This window comes from Diceros bicornis, chromosome 40, assembly GCF_020826845.1.
Source record: "Diceros bicornis minor isolate mBicDic1 chromosome 40, mDicBic1.mat.cur, whole genome shotgun sequence".
NCBI lineage: Eukaryota > Metazoa > Chordata > Mammalia > Perissodactyla > Rhinocerotidae > Diceros > Diceros bicornis.
This window is the reverse complement of record NC_080779.1, coordinates 19,468,435-19,494,745: the sequence shown is the minus strand read 5'-3', so window position 1 is coordinate 19,494,745 and position 26,311 is coordinate 19,468,435. Positions and strand designations below refer to the sequence as shown.

General features: G+C 41.4%; 1 protein-coding gene across 2 annotated transcripts in view; it reads left to right on the top strand.

Annotated features, from left to right (window-relative positions):
• Positions 1-987: 987 nt before the first annotated feature.
• CKAP2L (cytoskeleton associated protein 2 like) overlaps positions 988-26,311 on the top strand; it is a 29,809-nt gene continuing 4,485 nt past the window's right edge. Inside the window, exons 1-6 of one of the 2 annotated variants that reach the window (XM_058534625.1) lie at positions 988-1,048; positions 2,328-2,394; positions 3,807-3,858; positions 15,255-16,501; positions 19,841-20,048; positions 24,984-25,139. In XM_058534625.1, the coding sequence (XP_058390608.1) occupies positions 1,018-1,048; positions 2,328-2,394; positions 3,807-3,858; positions 15,255-16,501; positions 19,841-20,048; positions 24,984-25,139 (1,761 nt within the window). In that variant the 5' untranslated portion in view covers positions 988-1,017. The remainder of the gene's footprint in view (positions 1,049-2,327; positions 2,395-3,806; positions 3,859-15,254; positions 16,502-19,840; positions 20,049-24,983; positions 25,140-26,311) is intronic. The other variant, XM_058534626.1, reaches the window with a different exon arrangement.

Below are 26,311 nucleotides of genomic sequence, written 5' to 3'. Positions count from 1 at the left end.
GACCCCCCACAGATGGTTGCACACGCGCGTCCACAGCAGCATCACTCACAGGAGCCAAAAGCTGGAAGCAACACGAGTGTCCACGACAGATCAGCGGGCACGCAGGGTGGCATACACGTCAAACGAAACACCATTCGGCCTTGGAAAGGAAGGACATTGTGTCACAGGCCACAACGGGGAGGAAGCTTGAAGATTCAACGCTAAGTGAAACAAGCCAGTCGCCAAAAGTCAGACACCGGGCGGCTGCACTCACAGGAAGCTCCTAGGGTCGTCAAAATTGTGGACAGAAAGCAGAGTGGTGGTCGCCAGGGCCTGCGGGGCGGGGGCCGGGGGGGAGTCGGTGTTTAACGGGCACAGCGTTTCTATCTGGGAGGACAAGGAAGTCCAGCGGATGGACGGTGGCGAGGGTTGTACAACGTTCTGCACGGAGTGAACGCCACCGACGTGCGCACCCAACAAGGGTTCAAGTGGGAAATTTTAGGTACATTTTCCCACAGTGAAAAATGAGAAAGGAGCCACCCTGCCGCACCAAGGACTGAGAGACCTTCGATCCATGGGACCCTGAGCAAGGAAGAGGTACATACTCGTCAGGAGCGGCCGAATTCAGCGCACTGCGGTTTGGGCCCACTTTGGCACAGCTCCTGCGAACCTGAGGGTCTGAGGGGCCCGCGGCGGCCCCGCCCACACGGCCCCGAGCCGCCCCGCCGCCAGCCCCGCGGGCTTCAGCGCAGCGCCCCCCGCACCCGCCCGGCCCCGCAGCCCGGAGGCGCCCCGGCCGACGGGCACACGGCGTCCGCCGGCGGCGCTTCACGTTCCTCCAATCAAAGGGCCCGCCGGGAAGGGCTTGAGAGGCAGAGCCAACCGCAAGCGTCTGTTTCCTTTCGTCCCGCCCTCCCCTGCTTCCGACTGGCCGGTTTCAAACCCACGGCAGCCAATGAGAGCGGGCGGGCGGGCGGCCGCGGCGCGCCGGCTCAGCTGCGGGCGCGGCCCTTGAAGGAAAACTGTCGCCGAGGAGTCATGGTGGCGCCCGCGCCCTCCGCCGCCGCGGGTGAGTGTGACCGTGAGCCCCGGGCCTTGCGGGCGTTGCGGCACGGGTGGGGAAGGAGGGAGGCTTCCAGTGAGCGCTCTCCGCCGCAGCTGCCGTCCTGTCGCCCGCCTGCCGCTGTGCCCCGCTGGGCGTCTCCATTCGGGGGGCGCTGACGGGAGCCCCCCGTGAGACGTCTGGGCGGGGGTGGGGCGGCTGTGCGCGGGGCCACATGCCCCCCAGGCATCGTCCGGCAGCTCCCGCGGCAGCTCTGCGGGAAGAGGTCGTTGTCCCCTCGTGTAGACGCCGAGGCCCCTTGCCCAGGGTCGCACGTCCAGCAGGAGGCCAAGCGCTCTCCGACCCAGGTTGCAGAGCCCGGGGGGCCCCTCTGTGCTGCGCCGCCCGAGCTTGACAGCTGCCAAGATGCAGCACCCCACCCCAGCGCGGGGCCCTCCTCCTGGCCGTCCCCCGAGCCTGCGCGCGCGGGAAGCTGGTGGGGTTCTTCTGCACCGAGGGCTCGGGGTCCTGGGCTCCCCGACCCCTTGCATGTGCCTGGAGCCCTTTGCCGCCTTTGAGAGTGCTCCTGCTCAGATGCCGCCTGCGCCAAGATGCACGCGGTGCTCCGATGGTTTCAGTAGTGCTGCCCCTTGACCGTCTGCTAGGTCCTGGCCACTGTCTTAGACGCTTTACATAAGAACCCTTAAGGAGGGGCCATTTCTGGGGCCGGCCCGGTGGCTCAGCGGTTGAATTCGCGTGGTCGGCTTCCGTGGTGGTCCGGGGTTCACGGGTTCGGATCCTGGAGACGGACCTACACCTCTCCGTCAGCCATGCAGTGGCAGCGACCCACATACAAAGTGGAGGAAGATTAGCAGAGGTGTTAGCTTAGGGCGAATCTTCTTCAAGCAAAAAAAAAGAGGAAGATTGGCAACAGATATTAGCTCAGGGCGACTCTTCTTCAGCAAAGAAAAACAAAAAAAACCTAGTTTCACATCTTGGCTTTGCCATATATGAGCTGAGTAGCGTTGGGCATGTCCTTTACCCTCATTAGATTTCAGACTCTAAAATAACTCATATGATTGTTGTGCGGTAAGGAAAGCAATGTAAGTGTGAAGAGCTTAGTATAGGACATGGCATATAAATGATGTTGATATTAACCTAGAGGCACATGTTTAGGGCTAGGGACTTGATCACATTATGATCCAAAGCCCAAATCATTACAGAAAAGTGTCATCTTTTAGAATATAAATGAACTGGTGAAAATCAAGCTGAAGTTCTGTTGTGTGTTTGCTTGCCTATTTTGCAGAAGAGCGACAGAGAAAGCTCCAGGAGTACCTAGCAGCCAAGGGAAAACTGAAGTGCCAAAACACCAAGTGAGTTTATCTCCCACAGTTACGTGAGTTTTGTTGCCCTGGTTGCTAATGGCAATTTAAAGCCTTTTCAAAACCACAGCTCTTTTGTTTGCAGTCTACTCAGTCTGTGATGGGATCCTATGAGAAAAAGGGTGTTTCAATCCAGGTATAACAAAAAGCCCTGGGCAAAGATCTAAGCGTTATTTAAGCATTTTGTGACAGTCTCCAAAGGAAGGAGGGGAGGGTCTACAACATCACCTACAATGCTGGAAACTTTTTCTCTCTGCTTTTTTTCCTGGGGCAGTGATCTCGTGAAGGTAGTGTTTGGTCAGGGAGTTGAATGACCCTGGTTCTGGTGTGTCCTGCTAAAGCAGGAGAGTTGGTTGCAATCCGTCCTCCACAGCTGCACAGCGGCATCCTCTAGCCTGACAGTGCTCTTTGGTCATTCTCTTAGCACTTACTCTTGAGGTGGACAGAATATGACTGCCTCGCTTTTGTCTTTTGTCCACATCTTGCCATCTTAGTGGTGTTATTTATCCCTCTTGTTTAGCATCGATATATTTTCCCCCCACCATGTTGCTAAGTTTTTATTTGAAAGTGAATTTTTACAAAGTTAACTTTCACCGTTTGTTTTAGTTTCTTTTTACTTTGAGTTTTTACTCAACTCTGGTTCTTTGATTACGTAAACCTAATTCATTTATTCCACAAATATTTATTTGCTACCTATAGTATATCAGTCACTCTTGGTTCTCGAGATATGGTGCTTAAGAAGACAGAGAAGTCCTTGCCCTCCCAGGGCTTACGTTCAAGATGGGAGAGACAAACATCAAGTCAGGATCAAAGTCCCTATTAGTCTGGCAATTGTTTTTGATCCATGGAGATTGAATCCTTCTAAATTCTCCTCTACTTTCCTATTTTTCTGCATTTTCGGTCTCACTAGCTAGATTTCATATGTGCCTGTTTTTTAAATTATGTCACTCTTCTCCCCCTGAGAATTCACTATTTGAAGATACTTAAAACAAGAAAATTTTTTAAAGAAGCAATTAGTTATCATATTTGGCATTGTATCTCTAGTGCCTGGCACGTTGCAGTGTTCAGAGAATGATGTCTGAATGACTAAGATTATGCAAATATGAAGAAAATACATATATTTCATTAATATTGTTAGAATGCTATATTTACGCATAGGACATCTCTGAAAGAAGCACAAAAAAAAATGAATAAGAGCGGTTGTAGTCTCCGAGGAATAGCGTAACAGGACCAAGGAAGGGATGATAAGGAAACTTTTTATTGAATATAGTTTTGAATTATTTTACCGTATACAGAAATTCTAAAGATTTAAAATTCTAATGATAATAATTTTTAATCACTATAATTCCCAAGCCTTGCTGATCCTTCTGTACTAAGAATTAATCTTATTTTGTCTTTTATAGGCCTTATCTAAAAGCCAAGAATAATTGCCCGAATCCTCCACCTTCTAAATCTGTAAGTAGAAATTAGTCTTTTAAAAAATATCTGTTTTAGATGATTAGTAATAAAAATAATAAAGATATTAGCAACCTAAAGAACATGTTTTGCAAAGATATTTCTCCTAAATTTTTAAGAAAAATTTGGTTGGTAAGAGACAGAATCATTTTTGAAAAGTACAACATATTGTAGTTCAGTTTTGTGAACCAAAAAAAAATCCTTAAGTGCACTTTGGTCCTCTTAATAGCTAACATATATTGAATACTTACTATATGTCTGGCACTTTTCTGACTTGCATTAACTCATTGAGTCCTTACAACCTTATGAGGTAGGTACTATTAGTAGCCCTATTTTACAGGTGAGGGAACTGAGTCACAGAATGGTTAAGTAAATTCCCAAGGTCACATAGCTATTAAGTGACAGAGCTGAGAGCTTGTGGTCTTAACCACTTTGGTATGCTGCCATGAAGTTACATAGCTCAGTAGTCATTAAAAGAGAATACCTGTGTTGGGTCTTCCACACTACTTAACAAGAATATGTTTCCTAATCAGTTCAGTTTGGCTAGGTTGTAGGTAGAATGGTAAAGAATCCTAACATACTTAAGGTTTAAATGGGAGAAATTAGCCTTCTGAAAGTGGGACAAATTCTTCATCTGCAATAAAATAATAAAAATCCTACCTTTAATCTTTAGAATCATAGTTTTATCTAAGTTCTAAAGTATAACTGACATAATGATGCCCAAAGTGAGACATTGGTGCCAGTTTTAATGTTTTAATGATTCAGTCACTAAACACACACGCAAACACACATATACATATATTCATATACACCTATCTGCATAGGCATGTATATGTCATATATGGACTATATATGTTATGTGTACACATGACATCATTAGACACTACGGAGGATGTATACAAGGCAAAATTGGTGCATAATGATGTGAACAGGGGAATCATTGGGTTATACTTCTACTTTATGCAGAGTGAACTAGTGCAGCATGCAAGTCTTAAAGGAATAATCTGCTGGAAAAGGCCCTCATTCAGAGTTCCCAGAGGCTTCTCTAGAAGCTGACAATACTGATTTCAGTAAATCATCTCTTAAATGAGGTGATACCTGCCTTATCTGTTTCACACAGTTGCAAAGATAAAAATGAAGTGGGGAAGGCAATTATGGAACTTAGGAGAAACTAAAAGGACTAGGCAAATAATAGTCATCATTACAATTGTTTAGTGCTTTACGATTTATAAATCATTTTTATAAAGCATCATGCAATTTACAATTGTAAAAAACAACTGTTTACTGTTTTATAGTTTGTAAAACATTTTTTATACCTAACTGTAATAGCTAACATTTGAGTGTTTATTATCATCCAGGTACTCGGCAAGACACTTTTACACACAATACCACCATTAATATTCAAGACAACCCTGTGAGAAGGGTGGCCATATGATTTAATGTCCAGATACCTTTGAGAGTAAAAGGAGGTGTTGTTAATAATTATGTTGGCCAACAGGCATAAATCAAAACTATCTTGTGAAAACCAGAACGTTATGGCACCTTTCCTAGTAGATGGATATCATTATCATTATCATTATTATTCCCATTTTACAAATAAGAGGACTGAGGCTCAAGGAGATTAAGTACTTGGCCAAAATTATACATCCAGTAAGGGTCAGACCCAGGATTTGAATAAAGCTTTTCTGATGTACTCTGCCTGTGGTGTTACTACTCAAAAGAACACAGAAAGTTTTTCATTTTCTGTTCCTATACAGGAGTTTTAACATATTGAACCAAGATTTGAAAAGATTCCTTGGAGCCATGCTCTTAAATTTATAGAGAAATAGTAATGTATAATAGTTAAAAACTGCCTAGGTCTAAATCCTAACTCCTTCATTTTCTAACTAAGTGACTTGGGCAAGTTACTTAACTTTTTTTTTTTTTTTTGGTGAGGAAGATTAGCCCTGAGCTAACACCTGTTGCCAATCCTCCTCTTTTTTGCTGAGGAAGATTGGCCCTGGAATAACATCCATGCCCATCTTCCTCTACTTTATGTGGAATGCCGCCACAGCATGGCTTGATGAGTGGTGCGTAGGTCCGCGCCTGAGATCCGAACCTGCAAACCCCGTGCTGCCAGAAGCACACAAACTTAACCACTACGCCACCAGGCCAGCCCCTGACTTTTTTTTTTTTTTTTTTGTGAGGAAGATCAGCCCTGAGCTAACATCCATGCCAATCCTCCTCTTTTTGCTGAGGAAGGCCGGCTCTGAGCTAACATCTATTGCCAATCCTCCTCCTTTTTTTTTTCCCCCCCCTCAAAACCCCAGTAGATAGTTGTATGTCATAGCCTCACATTCTTCTAGTTGCTGCATGTGGGACGCGGCCTCAGCATGGCCGGAGAAGCGGTGCGTCGGTGTGCGCCCCGGATCCGAACCCGGGCCACCAGTAGCGGAGCGCGCACACTTAACCACTAAGCCACGGGGACGGCCCAGCCAGCCCCTAACTTTTATCTGTAAAATGGGAATAAAGGAGATATCTCATAGAGTTGTTTGAAAGAATTGAGTTGACGCATATTGAAATACATCTAGAAATGTCCGCAGATTGGTATATGTGTCCCTCTGGCAGTACGTAAATGATGTCCAACGGTTAGGCATTTTAACAGAATCAATTTTCCAGATCTTCCAGATCTGCAGCTTCCGTATGTGCTTTTGCCTAAAATTGATTTGTTGTAGCATGCGCCTCACCTACAGTTTCTCCTTTCCCACTTCTCTTGGCACTGTCCTCTGTCTCCTACCTTTTCCATCCTTCTTCAGTTCTTTCTTTCTCTGCTTATTTTAAACAAACCACTCACCCATCCCATCCCTAATCTTAATATGGTACTTGGCCCTGGAATGGAAATACCTCCAAGGTACAAAACCAAGGGGCAATTTGGAATACTGGTGTTGATGTTGAAAAAGCCTTTTACAGTTCAGGTAGCTTCCAGTTCTTTGCATTCAATGTTGTCATCTGGTAGAACATTAAAAATAATTTTTTGCTGAGAGATCACTATGTGATTTTTATTTTTTTTGTTTTGTTTTTTATTTTTTGCTGAGGAAGATTCGCCCTGAGCTAACATCTGCTGCCAATCTTCCTCTTTTTTTTTTTTATTTATTTATTTTTTCCCCCAAAGCCCCAGTAGATAGCCGTATGTCATAGCTGCACATCCCTCTAGTTGCTGCGTGTGGGACGCGGCCTCAGCATGGCTGGAGAAGCAGTGCGTCGGTGCGCTCCCGGATCCGAACCCGGGCCGTCAGCAGCAGAGCGCACACACTCAACCACTAAGCCACTGGGCCGGCCCAAATCTTCCTCTTTTTATATTTGGGCCGCCACCACAGCATGGCCACTAACGGAAGAGTGGTGTAGGTCTGCGCCCAGGAACCAAACCCAGGCCACGGAAGCAGAGCACCACCAGGGCTGGCCCACTATGTCATTTTTAGCATATGCCTCTGGATGAGAAGAATTGACTGTTACTGCTATAACAAAACATTTCCTATTCCCGTCTACTTATTAATGTGAACAAATTTTCTCAGTTCTTTTTTTAATTGAGGTAACATTGGTTTATAACATTATATAAATTTCAGGTAAGCATCATTGTATTTCAGTTGCTTTATACACTACATCGTGTTCACCACCAAAAGTCTAGTTTCCATCTGTCACAGTACAAATGCCCTCCCCAATGCCCTTCCTCTCTGGTAACCACCAGTCTGTTCTCTGTATCTATGTGGTTGTCGTTTTTGTCTTCCACATATGAGTGAAATCATACAGTACTTGTCTTTCTCCATTTGACTTATTTCGCTTAGCATCATACTCTCAAGGTCCATCCGTGTTCTCACAAATGGCAAGGTTTCACCTTTTTTATGGCTGAGTAGTATTCCATTGTATTCCACATCTTCTTTATCCTTTATCTGTCACCATATGAGCCAGCTATCCCACTGCTGGGAATCTATCCAACAAACCTGAAATCAGCAATCCAAAGAGGCTTATGCACCCCTGTGTTCATTGCAGCATTATTCACTATAGCCAAGAAGTGGAAGCAACCCAAGTGTCCCTTGACTGATGACTGGATAAAGAAGATATGGTATATATATATACAATGGAATACTACTCAGCCATAAAAAAGACAAAATTGTCCCTTTTGCAACAACAGGATGGACCTGGAGGGTATTATGTTCAGTGAAATAAGCCAGAGAGAGAGACAAACACCACATGATATCACTCATATGTGGCATATAAATCAACACACAGCCAGAGAGAACTGTATGGTGGTTACCAGGGGCAAGGGGGGTGGTGGGCACAAGGGGTGAAGGGAGGCATTTCTATGGTGACTGACAAACAATAATGTACAACCAAAATTTCACAATGTTATAAACTATTAAGACATCAATTAAAAAAATTATCCCTTTTTGTATTATGAGTTTGTTACCAGATTGCAATGGTCATGGTTATTTTTAATGCTTCCTTTCCCTTTAGCCTTTATGTTATATTTAAGTGTTTACTAACCTATTCTAATCTAGAGTTGCTGTTTTTTGATTCTGTCTGTCTATCACCTTGCTGAAAGCTTTGCGTACCTTTGTCTTTTCACTTCAGGTAGGAGAGCCCTTTTCAACATTTCTTGTAAGGCAGGTCTAGTGGTGGTGAACTCCCTCCACTTTTGCTTGTCTGAGAAAGCCTTTATTTCTCCTTCATATCTGCAACATATCTTTTGCTGGATAGGGTATTCTTGGCTGACAGTTTTATCTTTCAGTACTTTGAATGTATCATTCCACTCTCCCCTGTCCTGTAGAGTTTCTGCTGAGAAATCTGCTGATGACCTAATGAGGGTTCTCTTGTAGGTTATTGGGTTTTTTTCCCCTGACTGCCTTTAATACACTTTTTTGTCATTGACTTTTTTGTTTTTTTAACTTTTTGTTTATTGCAGTAACATTGGTTTATAGCATTGTATAAATTTCAGATGTACATCATTATACTTCTATTTCTGCATAGATTACATCATGTTCACCGCCCAAATACTAATGACAACCCATCACCACACACATGTGCCCAATTATCCCTTTTGCCCTCCTCCTTCCCCCTTCCCCTCTGGTAACCACCAATCCAATCTCTGTCTCTATGTGTTTGTTTGTTGTTGTTATTATCTACTACTTAATGAAGGAAATCATACGGTATTTGACCTTCTCCCTCTGACTTATTTCACTTTGCATTATACCCTCAGTGTCCATCCATGTTGTCACAAATGGCTGGATTTCATCGTTTCTTATGGCTGAGTAGTATTCTATTGTGTATATATACCACAGCTTCTTTATCTATTCGTCCCTTGATGGGCACTTAGGTTGCTTCCAAGTCTTGGCTATTGTGAATAATGCTGCAGTGAACACAGGGGCACATGTATCTTTCTGCATTGGTGTTTTCAAGTTCTTTGGATAAATACCCAGCAGTGGAATAGCTGGATCATATGGTAGTTCTATCCTTGATTTTTTGAGGAGTCTCCATACTGTTTTCCATAGTGACTCCACCAGTTTGCACTCCCACCAGCAGTGTGTGAGAGTTCCCTTTTCTCCACATCCTCTCCAACACTTGTTTCCTGTCTTGTTAATTATAGCCATTCTGACGGGCGTGAGGAGATATCTCATTGTAGTTTTGATTTGCATTTCCCTGATAGTTAATGATTTTGGACATCTTTTCATGTGTCTGTTGGCCGTCTGTATATCTTCTTTGGAGAAATGTCTGTTGAGGTCTTTTGCCCATTTTTTAATTGGGTTGTTAGTGTTTTTGTTGTTGAGATGCATGAGTTCTTTATACATTTTGGAGATTAACCCCTTATCCGATGTATGGTTTGCAAATATCTTCTCCCAATTGTTAGGTTGTCTTTTCGTTTTGTTGATGGTTTCCTTTGCTGTGCAGAAGCTTTTTAGTTTGATGTAGTCCCATTTGTTTATTTTTTCTATTGTTTCTCTTGCCCGGTCAGACATGGTGCTTGTCATTGACTTTTGACAGTTTTATTATCATGTGTCTTGGAGGTCTTTTTGCATTGAGATAATGGAGTGTTCTGTTAGCTTCATGGGTTTGTGTATCCAGTTCCTTCCCCTGAAGTTCTCAGCTATTATTTCTTTAAATAAGCTCTCTGCTCCCTTCTCTTTCTCTTCTCTTTCTGGGATACCTGTTATCCTTATATTACCCTTTCTAATGGAGTCAGATAATTCTCATAGCATTTCTGCATTTCTTAAAAATCTTAGTTCTCTCTCCTCTTCTACCTGCATCATTTCTAGGTTTCTATCTTCAAGCTCGCTAATTCTGTCTTCCATATGGTCTGCTCTATTTCCAGTGCTTTCTAATGCATACTTCATCTCATTTATTGAGTTCTTCAGCTCCAGAGTTTCTATTTGGTTCTCCTTCAGAATTTCAATCTCTTTGGTAAAGTATTCCTTCTGTTCATTGGTTTCATTCCTGAGCTCATTGAACTGCCTTTCTGAGTTTTCTTGTAGCTCATTGAACTTCTTTATGGCAGCTGTTTTGAATTCTTTATCAGTTAGATCTTCCATGACTTTATGTTTAGTTTCTGGAGAACTATTTTCTTTTTGTGATGCTGTGTTATCGTGGCTTTTTGTGATACTTGCTGAGTTATTCCTCTACTGGTGCATTTGTCATAGCAATTCCTATTTAGGTATAGCTTTGTTTTGATTTAAACTTTTCAGCCAGTTGGAGATTAGAGGCCTTTCTTTGTTTTTCAGTAGGTGGCACTATAGCGCTAGTTTTTGGTTGCTCTTACCCAACCTGCTTCTGGTTATATTTGAGGATTGAGAAGTTCCACCCTCCACCCCCTCTACTCGGAGTGTCACTGGTACTCGTTGTTGCTGCCTGCACCTCTGGGGGTCACTGATGCCTTGCTGTTGCTGCTGCAGTTGCCGGCTTCACCACCAGGGCTTCAGGGATGGCTGATGGTTCTGCTGCTTCTGGAATCACCTGGGTCAGAAGCTCTGCCACCCTGGCAGGGGGAGGGAGCCAGGTTCGTGGGGCACCGCCTCTGCTGTTATCCATTACCTTGTGGCCACAGGCGCCGCTATAGTTGGGATGTCAGAGCCATGTGTGCAGCTCCAGGCTCTGAGTCGTGGCCAGGGGCCTAGAATCATGGGGCTCTGCCTCTGCTGCTGCTTTGCTCCCCATGGCCACAGGTGCCACCACAGCTAGCTGGCCAGAGTCCTATGTGCACCTCTGCTGCTTCCCACCGGATTCTCTGGAGCTAGGGGAGACTGGCTCAGGGTCCTGGGCACTGCCTCTGCCATTCCCCCGTTTTGCCTCCTCTATGTGCTCCAATCCACCCACTTTCATACGTACCGATGTGTGGATCTCTCTGGTATCCTGGTGTGTTGGGCAATGTAGCCTTCGTTGGGTTATGGATGTTTTACTTGCTATAGGTTGAAGGAAAGAGACAAAGGGAACCTCTCACACTGCCATGATGATGTCTCTCAGTGTTTTTATTTAAAAAGAAAATGGATAACATTGATGCAGACCTCAAATTTAAAAATGTATAAAATTTGTTATCAATAGAAAATATAAGGTCTCCCAGTGAATACATGAACTAATAGTGGGGGGAAAGCTCCAACCAACTCATTAAGAGATATATTTCTATGTTTTTATGAAAAAATATTTTACTTTTTATGTTTAATAATTATTGATCAAAATTGGTAACATTTATCTTCTTTTGCTGAATTATTTATAGTTATGATAAATACAAATTAAGATAAATTTATATACATGTATTTGTTGAGAAGTATGATAGGGTAATGAACTATAATCTGGGATAAAAATTTTGTGGTGAACTGGAACGAAAGTAGACCAAGGAGAAAAGGGTAAGGTTATATTTTCAATTGTTAAAGGAGAGTATGTTTATATAGTTTTTTAAGTGGATTATAGTGGATATCAAATTTCATTTTATCTTAAAATGTCAATATTGACAGTGTGCCTGAAATTACATCTTTTGCAACTATTTAAACTAACAATGAAAAATGTTAGATGCTAACTTTAAAAAGTACTTTGGGAGTATATGAACAAAAACACTTGAAAACCACTGATAAGATGAGCTCTTCAATCCCTCCCAGCTCTGTTATAGCCCCTATTTCATCATATCATGATTTTTTTGAGTCTGTGTCTTTTCTATTAGGGCTCCTCAGGGGCAGATGTCATCTCCTCTCATCTTTAGATCCCCTTTATATCCCCTTAGAGTCAGCACAGTACCTAGTATACATTCAGTGAATCTCTCTCGATTTAAACCCAGTTATTTCCTTTGTGAATTTTCTCCCTTCTCTGGCTTCATATATCCAGAATGAAGTGACCAAATCCAATTTGAATCAATCGTTCCTCCTTGTACATTCTTTTTTTCTTTTTTAGTTAAATTGATCCATCAATTCTGGGGTGAGTTGTCAGAGACCAACAGTGAGACTGAAGTTCTAGCTCCAACCCTGCCTCTAATGCCCTGCCTAACCTTGGGCAGCTCTCTTTCCTTCTCAAATGGAAGGGGTCAACTTAATGATCTCTAAAACCCCTTCCAGCTCCACTGGTCTGATTTCATATTGATTGCAGGCTTTTCCACTGGCTTGATGACTCTTCTCAGCCCAGTTTTCCTCTCTCAATGAAATGCTTGAAACTGCGTGATGAGTTCTACCACCTACAATAAGTTAGTACAGTCAGGCTGATCTAAAATAAAGACATAAAAACTGTACAAGAGAGAAAATGTTTACAAATCATGTATATGATAAGGGTCTACTATCCAGGATATATAAAGAACTCTCAGAATTCGAGAATTAAAAGACAGCTAACCCAATTTTAAAATGGACAAAGGATCTAAATAGACATTTCTTCAAAGAAGATCTACAAAGGGCCAATAGGGACATGAAAACATCATTAGCCATCAGGAAAATGCAAATAAAACCACAATGAGATACTGCTTCACACCCCTTAGGATGGTGATAATCAAAAAGACAGATAATAAGTGTCGGGGAGGATGTGTAGAATTTAGAACCCTTGTACATTGCTGGTGGGAATGTAAAATGGTGCAGCCACTTTGGAAAACAGCAATTCCTCAAAAGTTAAACATAGGTTTACCATATGACCCAGCCCTTCCACTCCTAGGTATATACCCAAGAGAACTGAAAATAGATGCTCTCACAAAAACTTATAACAAACGTTCATAGCAACATCATTCATAATAGCCAAAAAGTGGAATCAGCTGAAGTGTCCTTCAATTGATAAATGGATAACTAAAACGTGGTGTATCCGACAATGGAATATTTGTTCAGCCATAAAAAGTAACGAAGTACGTGTGTGGGGACAAGGAGTATATGGGAACTGTCTGTACTTTTCTCTCAGTTTTGCTTTGAACCTCAAACTGCTCTAAAAAATAAAGTTTATTAATTAAAAAATAATGATATACTGATACACGCTACAACGTGAGTGAATCTTGAAAACATTATGCTGAGTGAAAGACAGCAGATACAAAAGGCCACATATTGTATGATTCCATTTATATGAAATGTCCAGAATAGGCAAATCTATAGAAAGTAGATTAATGGGTGCCAAGGTCTGCAGGGAGAGAGATATGGGGAGTGACTTCTAACAAGTATGAGATTTCTTTCTGGGGTGATGAAAATGTGGAATTAGGTAGTGGCAATGGTTGTCAACCTAGTGAATATACTAAAACCCACTTGTGTTAAAATGGTGAATTTTATGGGGTGCAAATTATATGTCAATTTTTTTAAATGTACAGAAAAGAACAACTAAGGAATAGCACATGTTTGGAAATTTTCCCACCAACACCACTCCCTCTTCAGTAAGCAGTGATGGAGAGATCAGAGGTCGATGTAAATGTTGGGGGTCTAGGGGTAACCCAGCTATAGCCATATGGGTATACCATCCATCTCTCTGCCTCCCATTCCCAACCCCCCCTTATCCCACCCCTAGCAACACCACACACCATCATACTATTCTAGGATGGACATCTCTTCGCCCTTAATGCCAAGTGGTTCTGGTCACTGACTTCCTTTACACACTTACAAAGTTTACTTAGTAATTCTTAGCAGTATTATCAAATCAAAAATAGAGAGTAGTAACTCGAGCACTCCCATATCTTCTCCTGGAGACATATATTCTACAAATCACTGCCAAATTCTCCCCTCTGAGAAATTGCTTTCAGTGCAGATGCTCTGGAATCCACAGTGGCTTGCTCTTATTATTTACCATATCAATTCTAAACTCCCTTCCCTAGTTTTTAAAGTTCTCTGTAGCCTAGTCCTACCCTTCTTATCCAAAATTAAATCACATCACTGAAACATTTAGTTATTAATAACAGAATCTAACCTTAAAATCCTGTCCTGACTTCACGAATATGACTTTCTCCTGAGATGTTAGAAGCTTATTGAGAGCTGTTCCAAAGCACCTGAGGCTTCCCAGCATCTACCCTTGCCACTGATGTCCAAGGATGAGACAAAGGTTCTTCACTGAAACTGTGACCCTTAGAAAGGCAATGTTGTTTTAAAAAAATTAGTGTATCAATACAAAGCACTGGGAAGAACTTGGGAGGTCACCTAACATAACACATTTATTACGTGTGTATCTTTCCAGAGTGCCTAGAAGGACACTTGATTGGGACATAATGCGCATTCAGCAAATACTTATTCAATTGAGAAAAATTTGTTTATAATTTTTGTATCCTCATTGCATCTCTCCTTAATTCTATCAAGCTAAAAGATTCTGATATATTTCTGATAGAAACTCGTTATGGGGTTGGCCCAGTGGCGTAGAGGTTAAGTTTGCACACTCCGCTTCTGGCAGCTGGGGTTCTCAGGTTCGGATCCTGGGCGTGGACCTACGCACCACTCATCAAGCCACACCTGTGGCAGGCGTCCCACATAAAGTAGAGGAAGATGGGCACAGATGTTAGCCCAGAGCCAATTTTCCTCAGCAAAAAAGAGGAGGATTGGCAACAGGTGTTAGCTCAGGGCTGATCTTCCTCACAAAAAAAGAAAAAAAAATTCAAGTTATAAAAATTATCTATTTGTGGGGCAGGCCTGGTGGTATAGTGGTCAAGTTCACACCCTCTGCTTCAGCAGCCCCGAGTTCGTGGATTCAGATCTTGGGCATGGACCTACACACTGCTCATCAAACCATGCTGTGGCAGCATCTACAAAATAGAGGAAGATTGGTATAGATGTTAGTTCAGGGACAGTCTTCCTCACCAAAAAAATCTATTAGCGAGCCTTTCTTTATTTTTTCAGGATTCGACTTTCTTAAGTGAAATTCCAAATAACTAATTTTTTTATTTTATAAAACAGTAAGCTATTCTTATGAATTTACTTTTTTGATATTTTTCTTTCTCTTTTTAGACTATTAGACCCAAAAAGGATGTTACCAACCATGTTGCTTTGCCTGTCAAAGCTACAAGACCCATCAGCAGTAAACTTCAGCCCAGACCTACCAGTATCACAGGGTCCCAGAAGTCAAAGATGGAGCCACCAAAACTTCTGGGCAAAAGGCTGACTTCAGGATGTGTTTCGTCTAACCCAAACTCTCGGCCTTCTAGCAGTAGTCAACAACAGCATGAAGCTGGATCCTCCTCCACTGGAGAACTGTCAAGAAGAACCGTGGGGTCACTTAATACACAGGAATTGAAAACTACAAAGCAGCAGGTAACAGATCAAGCAAATGCTAAATGTACGGACTCTGTGGACAATGCCCATGTTGAAAAGGAATCCTTGGATAGCTTTCTAAAAGAAGAGAACAAAGAGAACTTGCCCCAAACCCTGCCAGACTCTGAGAGGAAGCCAAATCCTGAATTACAGACCAAAAGTAAGCCAAAGACTAACTCGTATAATCAAACCAAGAGCAGTTTGGCTCCTAAACTAGCCGTGGGCAAAAGTTCAGTAAATAGTATTGTTCTGAAAGACAGAGTTAATAAGCAGGGTGTTGGAGAAAGACAAATCAAGATTCCACCAATAAAGTCAAAGCAACTCTCTAGAGGAGCAGATCTTGTAAGACCAAGAGAAAGACCTCCAAAGACGGTTTCCTCTCACTTTGTTCAGACCCTTAGTAGGATTCAAGCATCAAAGAAACCAGTGGTCAGGGATGTAAAGGTTAATAGGAGTAAATACGAAAGACCAAATGAAACTAAGTTACAATCATACGCTGTTACTGAAGAGAAAGTAAAACACGCTAAACCCAGGACATACCCCAGTGTGCTTCAGGGAGGAAATAACAACAGACATCCAAACACTAAGCAAGATCCTAAATCCACTCAGCCTTGTTTTAGACCTCGGACATCATGTGTACTGCAAAAATCGAAAGCCACAAGCCAAAGGCCTGATTTGACAGTTGGCAGCTTTAATGCAGTGCTTCCAAGTACCCCTAGCCTAAGAGCAAATGGAACCAATGGGAATAAACGCAACAACAGCTGTCAACAAAAAGCATGGACTTTGGACTCCAAGTTGAAAAAGGCTCTTCCCCAGAACCATTTTCTAACCAAGACAGCTCCCAAAACTCAAGCTGGCGACACAACCACACGTGGAAAAGGAGTCCCAAATGGGACCCAAACGAATCCACATATTAAGAAGAAGACCACAGCAGAGGATCGAAGGTACTTTGCTTTAATTCCAAAATTTTGTAATTTAAGAGGATCAGGCAAATTGTCCATCAGGAATACTCGGTCAGGAAATAGGCTATAGATAATGGCTCCTGAGTAATTTTTAGCCACAATCCTGAAAAAAAGATTCAAAGCAAATATAACAAATATTAAGACTCGATAGAGCTGGGTGGTATATACGTTTGTTATAATTATTCTCTGTAATTTTCTGTATGTTTGAAATGATTTATTTTTTAAGAAGAAACTGAAACAAAATGGTTGAGTGAGAAATAGGGGTTGCAGATGTAGAGTATTCATTTGAGAAGTACCCTCAGGAAACTGAACATCAATAGAAGAGGACAGGGCAGGAGGAGCCCGAGTAGTGAGTTTACATAGTTAGGAAGCAGGGAGATGGTAGTCCCCTGTCAAGCAGACCAGTGGTTAAATCCAGAAAAGTTATCAGCGAAGAAGAAACAGGAAGCTTCCATGAGTCTGAGCAGGCCAAGTTTTGGAAAGTAAGCTGAGGCAGAAAGGAGCAATCAGTCCATATACAGAGTTCAGATGGTAGAAATCAGGATCTCATGTTGCTGGGGATTAACATTAACATACATAATGCTTGAAACTGAGCCAAAGGATTTCGTACACTTTCTGCACAGGATCAAACAGTCTCATACTGTGGTGAACCTCCCAGGAGAAACACCTATGTACACTTGGTTGGAGTAGAAAATGAGACTCCTGACAAGGGTGAATGAAATTTAAAATTAGATAGTAGCTAAAAGGTGTAGCAGGGTGAAGTGAGGGCAGGATTTATTCTCTGAATACAGCCCTGAGCACCACCAACAAGCTCTGCCCTCCTGAAGAGACAAAAAAAATTAACAACTTAATTCAGGGTGATGTGACTAAGAGAGTGAGGCTGGGATGACTTCTTCAGATAGAAAGGTCAGGGGAAGTACTTTCAACAATGACGTCTGGGCTGAGAAAAGGACAGTGTCAAGAAGAAGGATGAAGCTTCTGAGCAAAAGAAACTGAGTGCAAAGACCATGAGCTGGTGAATGAGGAAGTCAGAGTCTCTACCCTGGAGCTCATAGTCTAGACCAGATAACAGATGATGGATCTTAAGATAGTGTGTGGAGTGTTGGCCATGTTTGATTACAAAAGAGAAGGAGTCTGTGGAGAGGGATAGAGTGATCTATCCCTCACTCATCCTCGAGTGTTCCTGCAGCACCTACAGTGTGCCAGGCGCTGGGAGATAGAGTGGTGAGCACACCGACACAGTGTCTAACCTTATGGAACTTTTTCTCTGGTGTATCTATGGAAAGTGTGAGAATAGTAAAATCATGGCCTTGAAGTCCTAGGAATAAGTTGACTTTAGCAAAGGCAAGTTCCCTCTTCATTTATGATTAGGAGGAAGGCTGAGGAGATAGGAAGAATGCCAGGAACATAGAAGAAACACATGCCAGACGTCTCTACTTCTATCATTAAACAGGTGGTTAGAGTGAAGGTGAAGGGGAGCAGTTGGAGCTGAAATAAGTACTGTATGGATTGTGCTCTGGAGTCAAGGAGAGAAACAATAGAGTTAATCAGTTGTTAACATTCTGGAAAAAGCAAAACTATAAGGACAGAAAACAGATCGGTGGTGATTGCCAGGAGCTAGGGATGGGGGCGGGGTTGACTACCAAGGAGCGTGAGGGAATTTTTGAGGATGTTATATCTTGATTATAGTTATGGTTACATGACTTCATGCTTTTGTCAAAACTCACAGAACTGTATACTGAAAAAGTGAATTTTACTCTGTTATTGAACACTTCTGTGTTCCAGACACTGCTAGGCACTGGGACTTCTAGGGTTTCTGCCTTCATAGAGCTTGCCTTCTAGTGGAGAAGACAGAAAATTAACACATTGATTAAATAGGAAAGAATAATTATGGATAATTACCTCTTCAAGGAGGTGTCATTTGAGCAGAGGACTGAAGACTGATAATGCAAGACCCTGAGGCAGGAATGAGCTTGGGTCAAGTAACTGAACGAATGTTAGAGCTCCTGGAGGGTAGCGAGTGAGGGGGAGAGCGTATGACATAAGGTTGGAGAGGGAGGCAGGAGCCAAATTACACTGCACTTTTTGGCCATAGAAAACATTTTGAATTTTATTCCAAGAGCCATGGGAAATTCCTGGCGGTGACTCAGTCTGGCTTACATTTTAAAGATCGCTCTAGCTACTGTGCACAGGTTGAATTTGATAAGGGTTTGAGTGGAAGCAAGGAGATGAGTTAGGAGGTTGCTGTGGCATTTCAGGCAGAAGGTGAAATGATATGGACTAGGATGGTCGTAGTGGAGATAGAAGTAATACTGACTATACAGTGATGTGTCAGATGTAGGAGAAAGAAAGGACTACTCAAAGACAACTCCTAGTTTTAGGTCCTAGCAACTGGGTAGATTAGGGTACTATTTACCAGTGTAGGGAAGGCTGTTTGGGAAGAGATATGAAGGTGAGAATCAAGAGCTTTGTTTTGGACAATATTAAATTTGAAATGTCTGCCAGACCTCAAATAAGAGATATCAGCTAGGCAGTGGATTTTACAAAGTTTGGGACTCTAGGGAGAGATCTGGGCTGAAATCTACATTTGTGAGTCACAAATGTGTAGTTGTAATTTAAAGAAGCTAAAGATCCTACGTCCAAACGCTTGGGTCTACATGTCTTGGTGTCTTCTCCAACAGTAGTCTGTTGACTACGTAGTAGCAGGAGTGAAGAATGTGAATAGTGTGGAGAGCGAGGATTAGGACTTGACACCGTCAGCAGCCTGCTACTTAAGAAAAGAGCCATGAAAGTATTGATCTTGTTTAGGAAAAAAGGGCGTCATGTGTGGTTAGGAGAGGGCTAAGGACCTGGGCAAAGTGGGTCACTTTGAGTGGCCAAGACCCTGTTGAGGGCAGAATGCAGGTTTGGTGGGTCTGATTGAGTGGCAGATAGAAAGCTTATGGTGAGAGAAATGGAATACTGAATTAGTGATCTCAGAGGTGGAGGGATGTCTTAGGAAAGCAAGTATCAGAGGTCCATACAGATGAAATGAAAATTTTCAGAGAAAAATAATGAAGAATAATCATGAGGTCAAGAAATTTAAAGGCTGAGATGCTAGCCACCCGTAATCCTAATAATCCCTTTGGCATCTGCCTTCTTAAGGGTTGGAGGCAACCAGTGCTGCCATTACCCATTTGTAAATTGTTTTTAATTGTATTCTCCTGACTTTGTCTGTAGTTGAAGGTGTTTAGTGATAATCTATGCATATCATGTACTTTAGAAGCTTGACTATGTACAAAAAAAACCCTAAACCATTCCCTCCCTTTAATTGCATAACAGGAAACAACTGGAAGAATGGCAGAAATCTAAGGGAAAAATCTATAAACGGCCACCAATGGAACTTAAAACAAAAAGAAAAATAATAGAGGAAATGAATATTTCATTCTGGAAGAGTATGGAAAAGGAAGAGGAAGAAAAGAAAGCACAACTTGAACTGTCCAATAAAATTAACAATACTCTGACAGAATGTCTGCAGCTCATTGAAGGGGTGAGTGAGGAAGATGATCTCCCAAGGCTTTGGCCCGGAATCTTAGAGTCTTTAAACATTTTTCTTAAATATTGTGTAGGGGAGATAACCTCTGTCTATGCAGAAAGGTAGCTACTCTTTTTAATGTAGGAGAAGAATAATAATAGCAATAATAGTAGTAACATGTACTTGAATAATGGCTCTTGTATACCAGGCACTGTTCTAAGCACCTATATTATCTCATACAATTATCATAACAACTATTACTATGCCCACTTTACAAATGAAACTGAGGCATAGAGAAGTTGGGACACTAACCCAAGCAGTCTGGCTCCAGAGGGCTCCAAAAGGAACTTTGCCTTCTTTTAAGTTTTAAGGTCCAAAGAGTAAACATTTGACATTTGGATATGAAGCAAAAAAAGGCACACATACAGACAGACACACACACACGTTGTTATGCATCCCAGGCTTCTCCCTGGAGGTGGCCACTGTTGCCACTTATCTTTCCAGATAGTTTTTATGCATGTGCATACAATATAGGTGCATAGGGAAATGAAGTATCTAATTTTGTTTTGTGAGTTGCAGTTATTTTCAGATTTTTATGTACTTTGGTTGTCTTTTCTTGTGTATTCCTAGTATCAGTATTATGCTGGCTTTGTCAAATGAGTTGGGTATTTTCCTTTTTTCCTATACTCTGAAGATACTTTATATGACATGAGAATTATTTTGTTCTTTGAAGGTTTGGTAAGAACTTGCCCATAAAATCATCTGCACTGTGGGGGATGGTTTTGTGTATATTGTTTCAATTTTTTCCATGGTCATTGGTCTATTTAGGTTTTGTGTTTCTTAAGCCAGTTATAGTCAATTTCTTGGCTTTTATTTAAATCAGACTTGCTGAAGATTTCTCTATTCATTAATCTTTTTAAAAGGCCATCTTTTGGGTTTTATTGACTATTTTTTTCTCATATCAATGTCTGTATCTATTTTTATGTTTATTGGTTTTTTTCTAGCTTTTTTAGTTGAAAGCTTAGATCATTTATGTCAGTCTTTCTTATTTTCTTAAAACCACATTTAATGCTATAAATTTGCCTCTGAGTTTAGCTTTGGTCATATCCTTCAGGTTTGACTAGGTAATGTTCTGTATCAGTCAGAGTCAAGTCAGAAAAACAGAAATCTCACCAGGTATCTCAATAGATAGGTACCTCAATGTAGTGTGAGGATTGGTTTCACAGTGTCTTATGTGAAAAAGGAATTTATTAGGAAGAGGCTCCCAGGGAAAATTGGAAGGGGAGTGGGGATATGGGACGAGGAAGGAAAGGAGGCCAAGCAGGGTGTGGTGTCAAACAAAGTCCATGGAGGGTAACTGTGGCACAATCCCACAGGGGAGCTTTGGAGACAATGTGGGCCACGCTTCTCGGAGTCACCCTGATCTGGGGCAAGAGAGCTGTAATATTAATACTTCCACGGTCATTGATTAATTGCTGCTCCTGGGGGGACAGAAATTCCCAGGCACTTCTGACTCTCTGGACACGTACAAAGAGGTGCAGATGCTGGCTGTTGGACATGAAAGTACTTTGTGACCCTGTGTGCACAAAAATGGTGAAGGGATCATCAGAGGGGACATGGATGCTACACACAGGACTGACAGCAAAAGGGAATCTGAGGTAACAGTGGCAATAACTTCAGGAAGCAGCGGTTGGTTCTAGCCTCCGCTGGGTCTAGGGGAACAAAGAGAGGTTGGGAATATCAGAACCTAGAAGCTAGGAGAGACAAATTCTGGTGGAAATGGGACTCCAGCTCTAAGAAGGGCATTCTACCCAGCAGATGCTGGTACCACAGGAGCTGGAGGAGGGGCCCTGCAGGGCTGGGGCTCAGACCTTGAGAAAAGGATGTCATCCGGTTGGTGCTCTTGCCTCTGAAGGAGCACAGTGAGGCAGGATCTGCAATGCCAGGGTAAAAAGGTGAAGGCTAGAACCAACTGCTGCTGCCAGAGTGAAGGACAATTGCTGGGGTGATGAAAGCAAAATAGGAAAGAGGAAGTCCCCTATCTTCTCCAGCCCTGCAGTCTCCCTCTAGTGCCCCCTACTGGCAGAACCCAGCAGGGAGCTGCTGTCAAAGCGTAAAGTGATTTACAGAATTCCAGCCCCAGCATCACCAAGCAGAGGATAAAAGGTAGGTTTGGAGCTAAGAGACCATCGATTAATAACTGACATGTTCTCATTGTTGTTCATATTGTTCAAAATAGTTTGAGATTTCCCTTTTGAATTCTTCTTTAACCCAAAAGTTATCTTAGAAAAATATCTTTTAACTTCCAGATATGTTTTTTTGTTTTGGGGGTTTTTTTCTGGCTAACTTTCTGGCAGTTTTTAATTGTACTGCACTGTGGTTGGTGAATGTAGCCTGTATGTGTTCTGCTTGATGAAACTTGTTGAAATTTTCTTTCTGGTCTTAATGTCTGATCAGTCTTGGCAAATGTTCCAAAAGTATTTGAAAAGAATATGTATTCTCCGTTGAATAGAAAATTCTACGTGGATATCCATTAGAACAAACTTAGAAAATCTAAATAGTGCAATTATTTCTTGTTTACTTGAGCTGTTGCTTTCTGAAAGAAATATTCCAAAGTCTCTCACTGGCACTGATTAGTGATTGATAATTTCTGTTTGTATTTCTGTCAACTTTTAGTCTCTATTTTTCAAAGTTATATTATTAAGTACATAAAGATTCATGACTTGCTTTGATTTCTCTTTTGTCTGATGTTAATCTTGCCACATCTGCCTTGTTACAGTTTGTCTGGTAAATCTTTTTCCATCCCTTTATGTCTTTCCATCCCTTCCATGTCTCATATGAACACATACAGGTAAATTTTTTTGACAAAATCTGAAACTCTGCTTTTAAAAAGCAAATTTAGCCCATACACATTTATTATAATTACACATATGTTTAAACATATCCCTGCCATTATGTTTTGTAGTTCAATTTACATGAATTCTTTTGGGTTTTTTTCCCTCATTTCTGTTTGATCCAGTTTGCTTTATTCCATAAAGAAAGCATACAAATTGAAATCACAAAAGAAAGTAGTAAGTGTATGGGCTGGCCTGGTGGCGCAAGCAGTTAAGCGCGCATGCTCTGCTGCGGCGGCCCGGGGTTCGCCAGTTCGGATCCTGGGCGCGCACTGATGCACTGCTTGGCAAGCCATGCTGTGGCGGCGTCCCATATAAAGTGAAGGAAGATGGGCACGGATGTTAGCCCAGGGCCAGTCTTCCTCAGCAAAAAAAGAGGAGGATTGGCAGATGTTAGCACAGGGCTGATCTCCTCACAAAAAAAAAAAAAAAAGAAGAGAAAGTACTAAGTGTAAGTTCAAACATGGCATGCAAATTATATATGATAGTCTTCTTGTTTCAAGTCTTCCACTTGAATTCTAAAGTTTATTCACTAGTAACTTTATGGGTTTTGAATGGTAAATTTTCTGAGTCCTTATGCATGAAAATGTCATTATTTCACCCTCATGCTGGAATCACAGTTTGGCTGGGGGAAGTTTCTAAATTCAAATTGTTTTCCCTAGAAAATTTGAAGTTACTGTTTCATTTTCTTCCTTGCATCTGGAGTTGTTGACTTATTAAAGTCTCATGTCAATCTAATTCTCAGTCCTCTGTAGGTAATCCCTTTTTTCCCATCTCTGGAAGCATTTAAGATTTTCTTTTTATCCTGGGTTTTCTAAGTATGGTTCTTTTTTCATTCGTCGTGCCCGGGTCTCTGGGGATCTTTCCCTCTGAACACTTGCTTCTTTGTTCAGGCCTTGGAAATTTCCTTCTACAACTCCTTTGGGTGTGTCTTCAGCTTTGTTCTCTATTTTTCCTTCTAGAAATTCTCTTAGATGGATATTGGAATTCCTGAGTAATAGATGTATTCTCCAGAACTCTTAACTTTTCTTGCATATTCTTCATCTCTTTGTTCTCTTGCACTGGGTTCTGGGAGAATTCCACAGCCGAATTTGCAGCCCACTGATTTATTCTTCAGTAGTGTCTGTGCCACTGCTCTGCCCTTCTACTAATTCTTTTTCATAACAGTCTGCTCTGGTTTTATGACAGCAATAGTCTCTTATCACTCAGAAGATACTAACTGCAGTACTCTTAAAATTTATTCCTCTTTGCTCCTTCAGTTGTTTGCTCCAGTGTTCATTCTTCTGGTTGTTGAGTTTTATGCCTCTTTCATGTAGTGTTGGTTTTCTCAAACACTGGGGATTCTTGATTGTGAGCTTACCTTTGTGTCTCCCCCATCTCAGGAGGAGTAGGAGGCGCTGCTTAGTTGAGTGCACCAGTACCTGGGTTTCTGGGCATGGTAGTTCCCCATATTCTTCCTGATCTGTGTCACTACCCTGTTCTGGGTACAAGCCAGAAGGGAACCAAATCAATGAAGCCATTTTAAAGTTCCTTTTTGTTGGATTTTACCCTCATTATATACATCTGCATGGATCCCCAACACACGCATATATACACCCCTAGGACCTTTGCATGCTTGTGCCATCCTTCATACTTCTGTTAGAGTCATAGAAATTCTACTCACTATTCAGTGTTCACGTTATTATAAATATGTAAGAAATATGTGAATGTTGATTACTCTAGGGTTTGGTTTGGTTTGATTTGGTTTGGTTTTGGTTTTTCATAAAAATGGAGAGCATATTCCTTACCTTCAGCTATGATAAACATTTTTCTGTCTATTTGGTCTCACGTAACTCTTAAAATTTAATGATTAATGTAAAACTCATTGGAATGTACTATTGAAATGGGTGCATTTTATTATATGTAAACTGTACCTCAGTAAAATTGAAATTTTTTAAAAATTCAAAAAAATTATTGATCAGACTGATTTCTGCATACCTGCTATGATAAATATTAGGAGATGAGAGAGTAACAGTGAGATGGTAATAATTACCTCTGGGTATTTTCTTCTTTCCAGGGTGTACATTCTAATGAAATATTTACCATATTGTCCAGTATTCCCGAGGCTGAAAAATTTGCTAAATTCTGGATCTGCAAAGCAAAATTGTTGGCAAGTAAAGGCACCTTTGATGTTATTGGGCTTTATGAAGAGGCTATACGAAAGGGGGCAACAGTAAGTATCTGTGTTGGGTGGGTGACTTCTTGAAAATTCTCTTTCATGTCAGTTCTCTGTTGTTTGCAATATGGCAGTTATATAATGTAATGTTAAACTTCTAATTCATTTCATAAAGTCATACACAGAATATGAAGTACAATATGTCCTTTATGAACATTTTAATTAAAATATTTATTTTGTAGAAAGTTGTGTTACATGTAAACCAGTAGAATTGCTTTTCTTGTCAAGTGATTGTGTCTCACTTTACACTCATTGTAGAAATATGCACTTATCAAAAGTAATAGTATAGAAAGTTATAACATCAATATCCAATACTTACAAAATCATACCTCCCTTAAAGAACCTAAAAATATATTAAACCCAACACATCACTATCCATAATCAATAATTCAGAGCCGTTGCACGAAATAACTTAACTCTAAAACCTAGTAAAACCACTATCTCTATATAATTTTTTCTAAACAAAGACTGTAGCAAAAAGTTTTAGGGGCCGGCCCGGTGGTGTAGCGGTTAAATTCGTGCACTCCACTTCGGCAGCCGGGGTTCACGGGTTCGGATCCCAGGCATGGACCAACGCACCGCCTATCAATCCAAGCTGTGGCGGTATCCCATATAAAGTAGAGGAAGATGGTCATGGATGTTAGCCCAGGGCCAATCTTCCTCAGCAAAAAGAGGAGGATTGGCAACAGATGTTAGCTCAGGACTAATCTTCACAAAGATAAAAAAGTTTTATAACTCTTTTCACTTAAAAATTGCCCAAAATGCCAACTAAAGATTGTATTTGGGTGATGGGATTATGGGTGATTTCCTTTTTCATGTTTGACTTTTTGCTCAGTTTTACTGTAATGAGGTATATGATTTTTATGATAAAAACAAAAATTCAGTTAAGACAACACTAAAAATGTATGCCACATTTTCTGTATGGCTAGCTTTACATCTTTGGGCCAGAATCATTATGTGGCAACACGTCTTCAATGGGATAATATAAATCGATAATAAAATTAATTTGATTTGTAGAAATTTTATTATAGACAACTTTCTATAAACATATCTCTTCATTAAAGTAAAGCATGGCAGCATTTAACCATTTTCTTTGTTCCTTCATTTTTCCCGTAAATCTATAGATCTATTCCTATATATCTGAAATTTTTTAAATGTTATTTATAGTT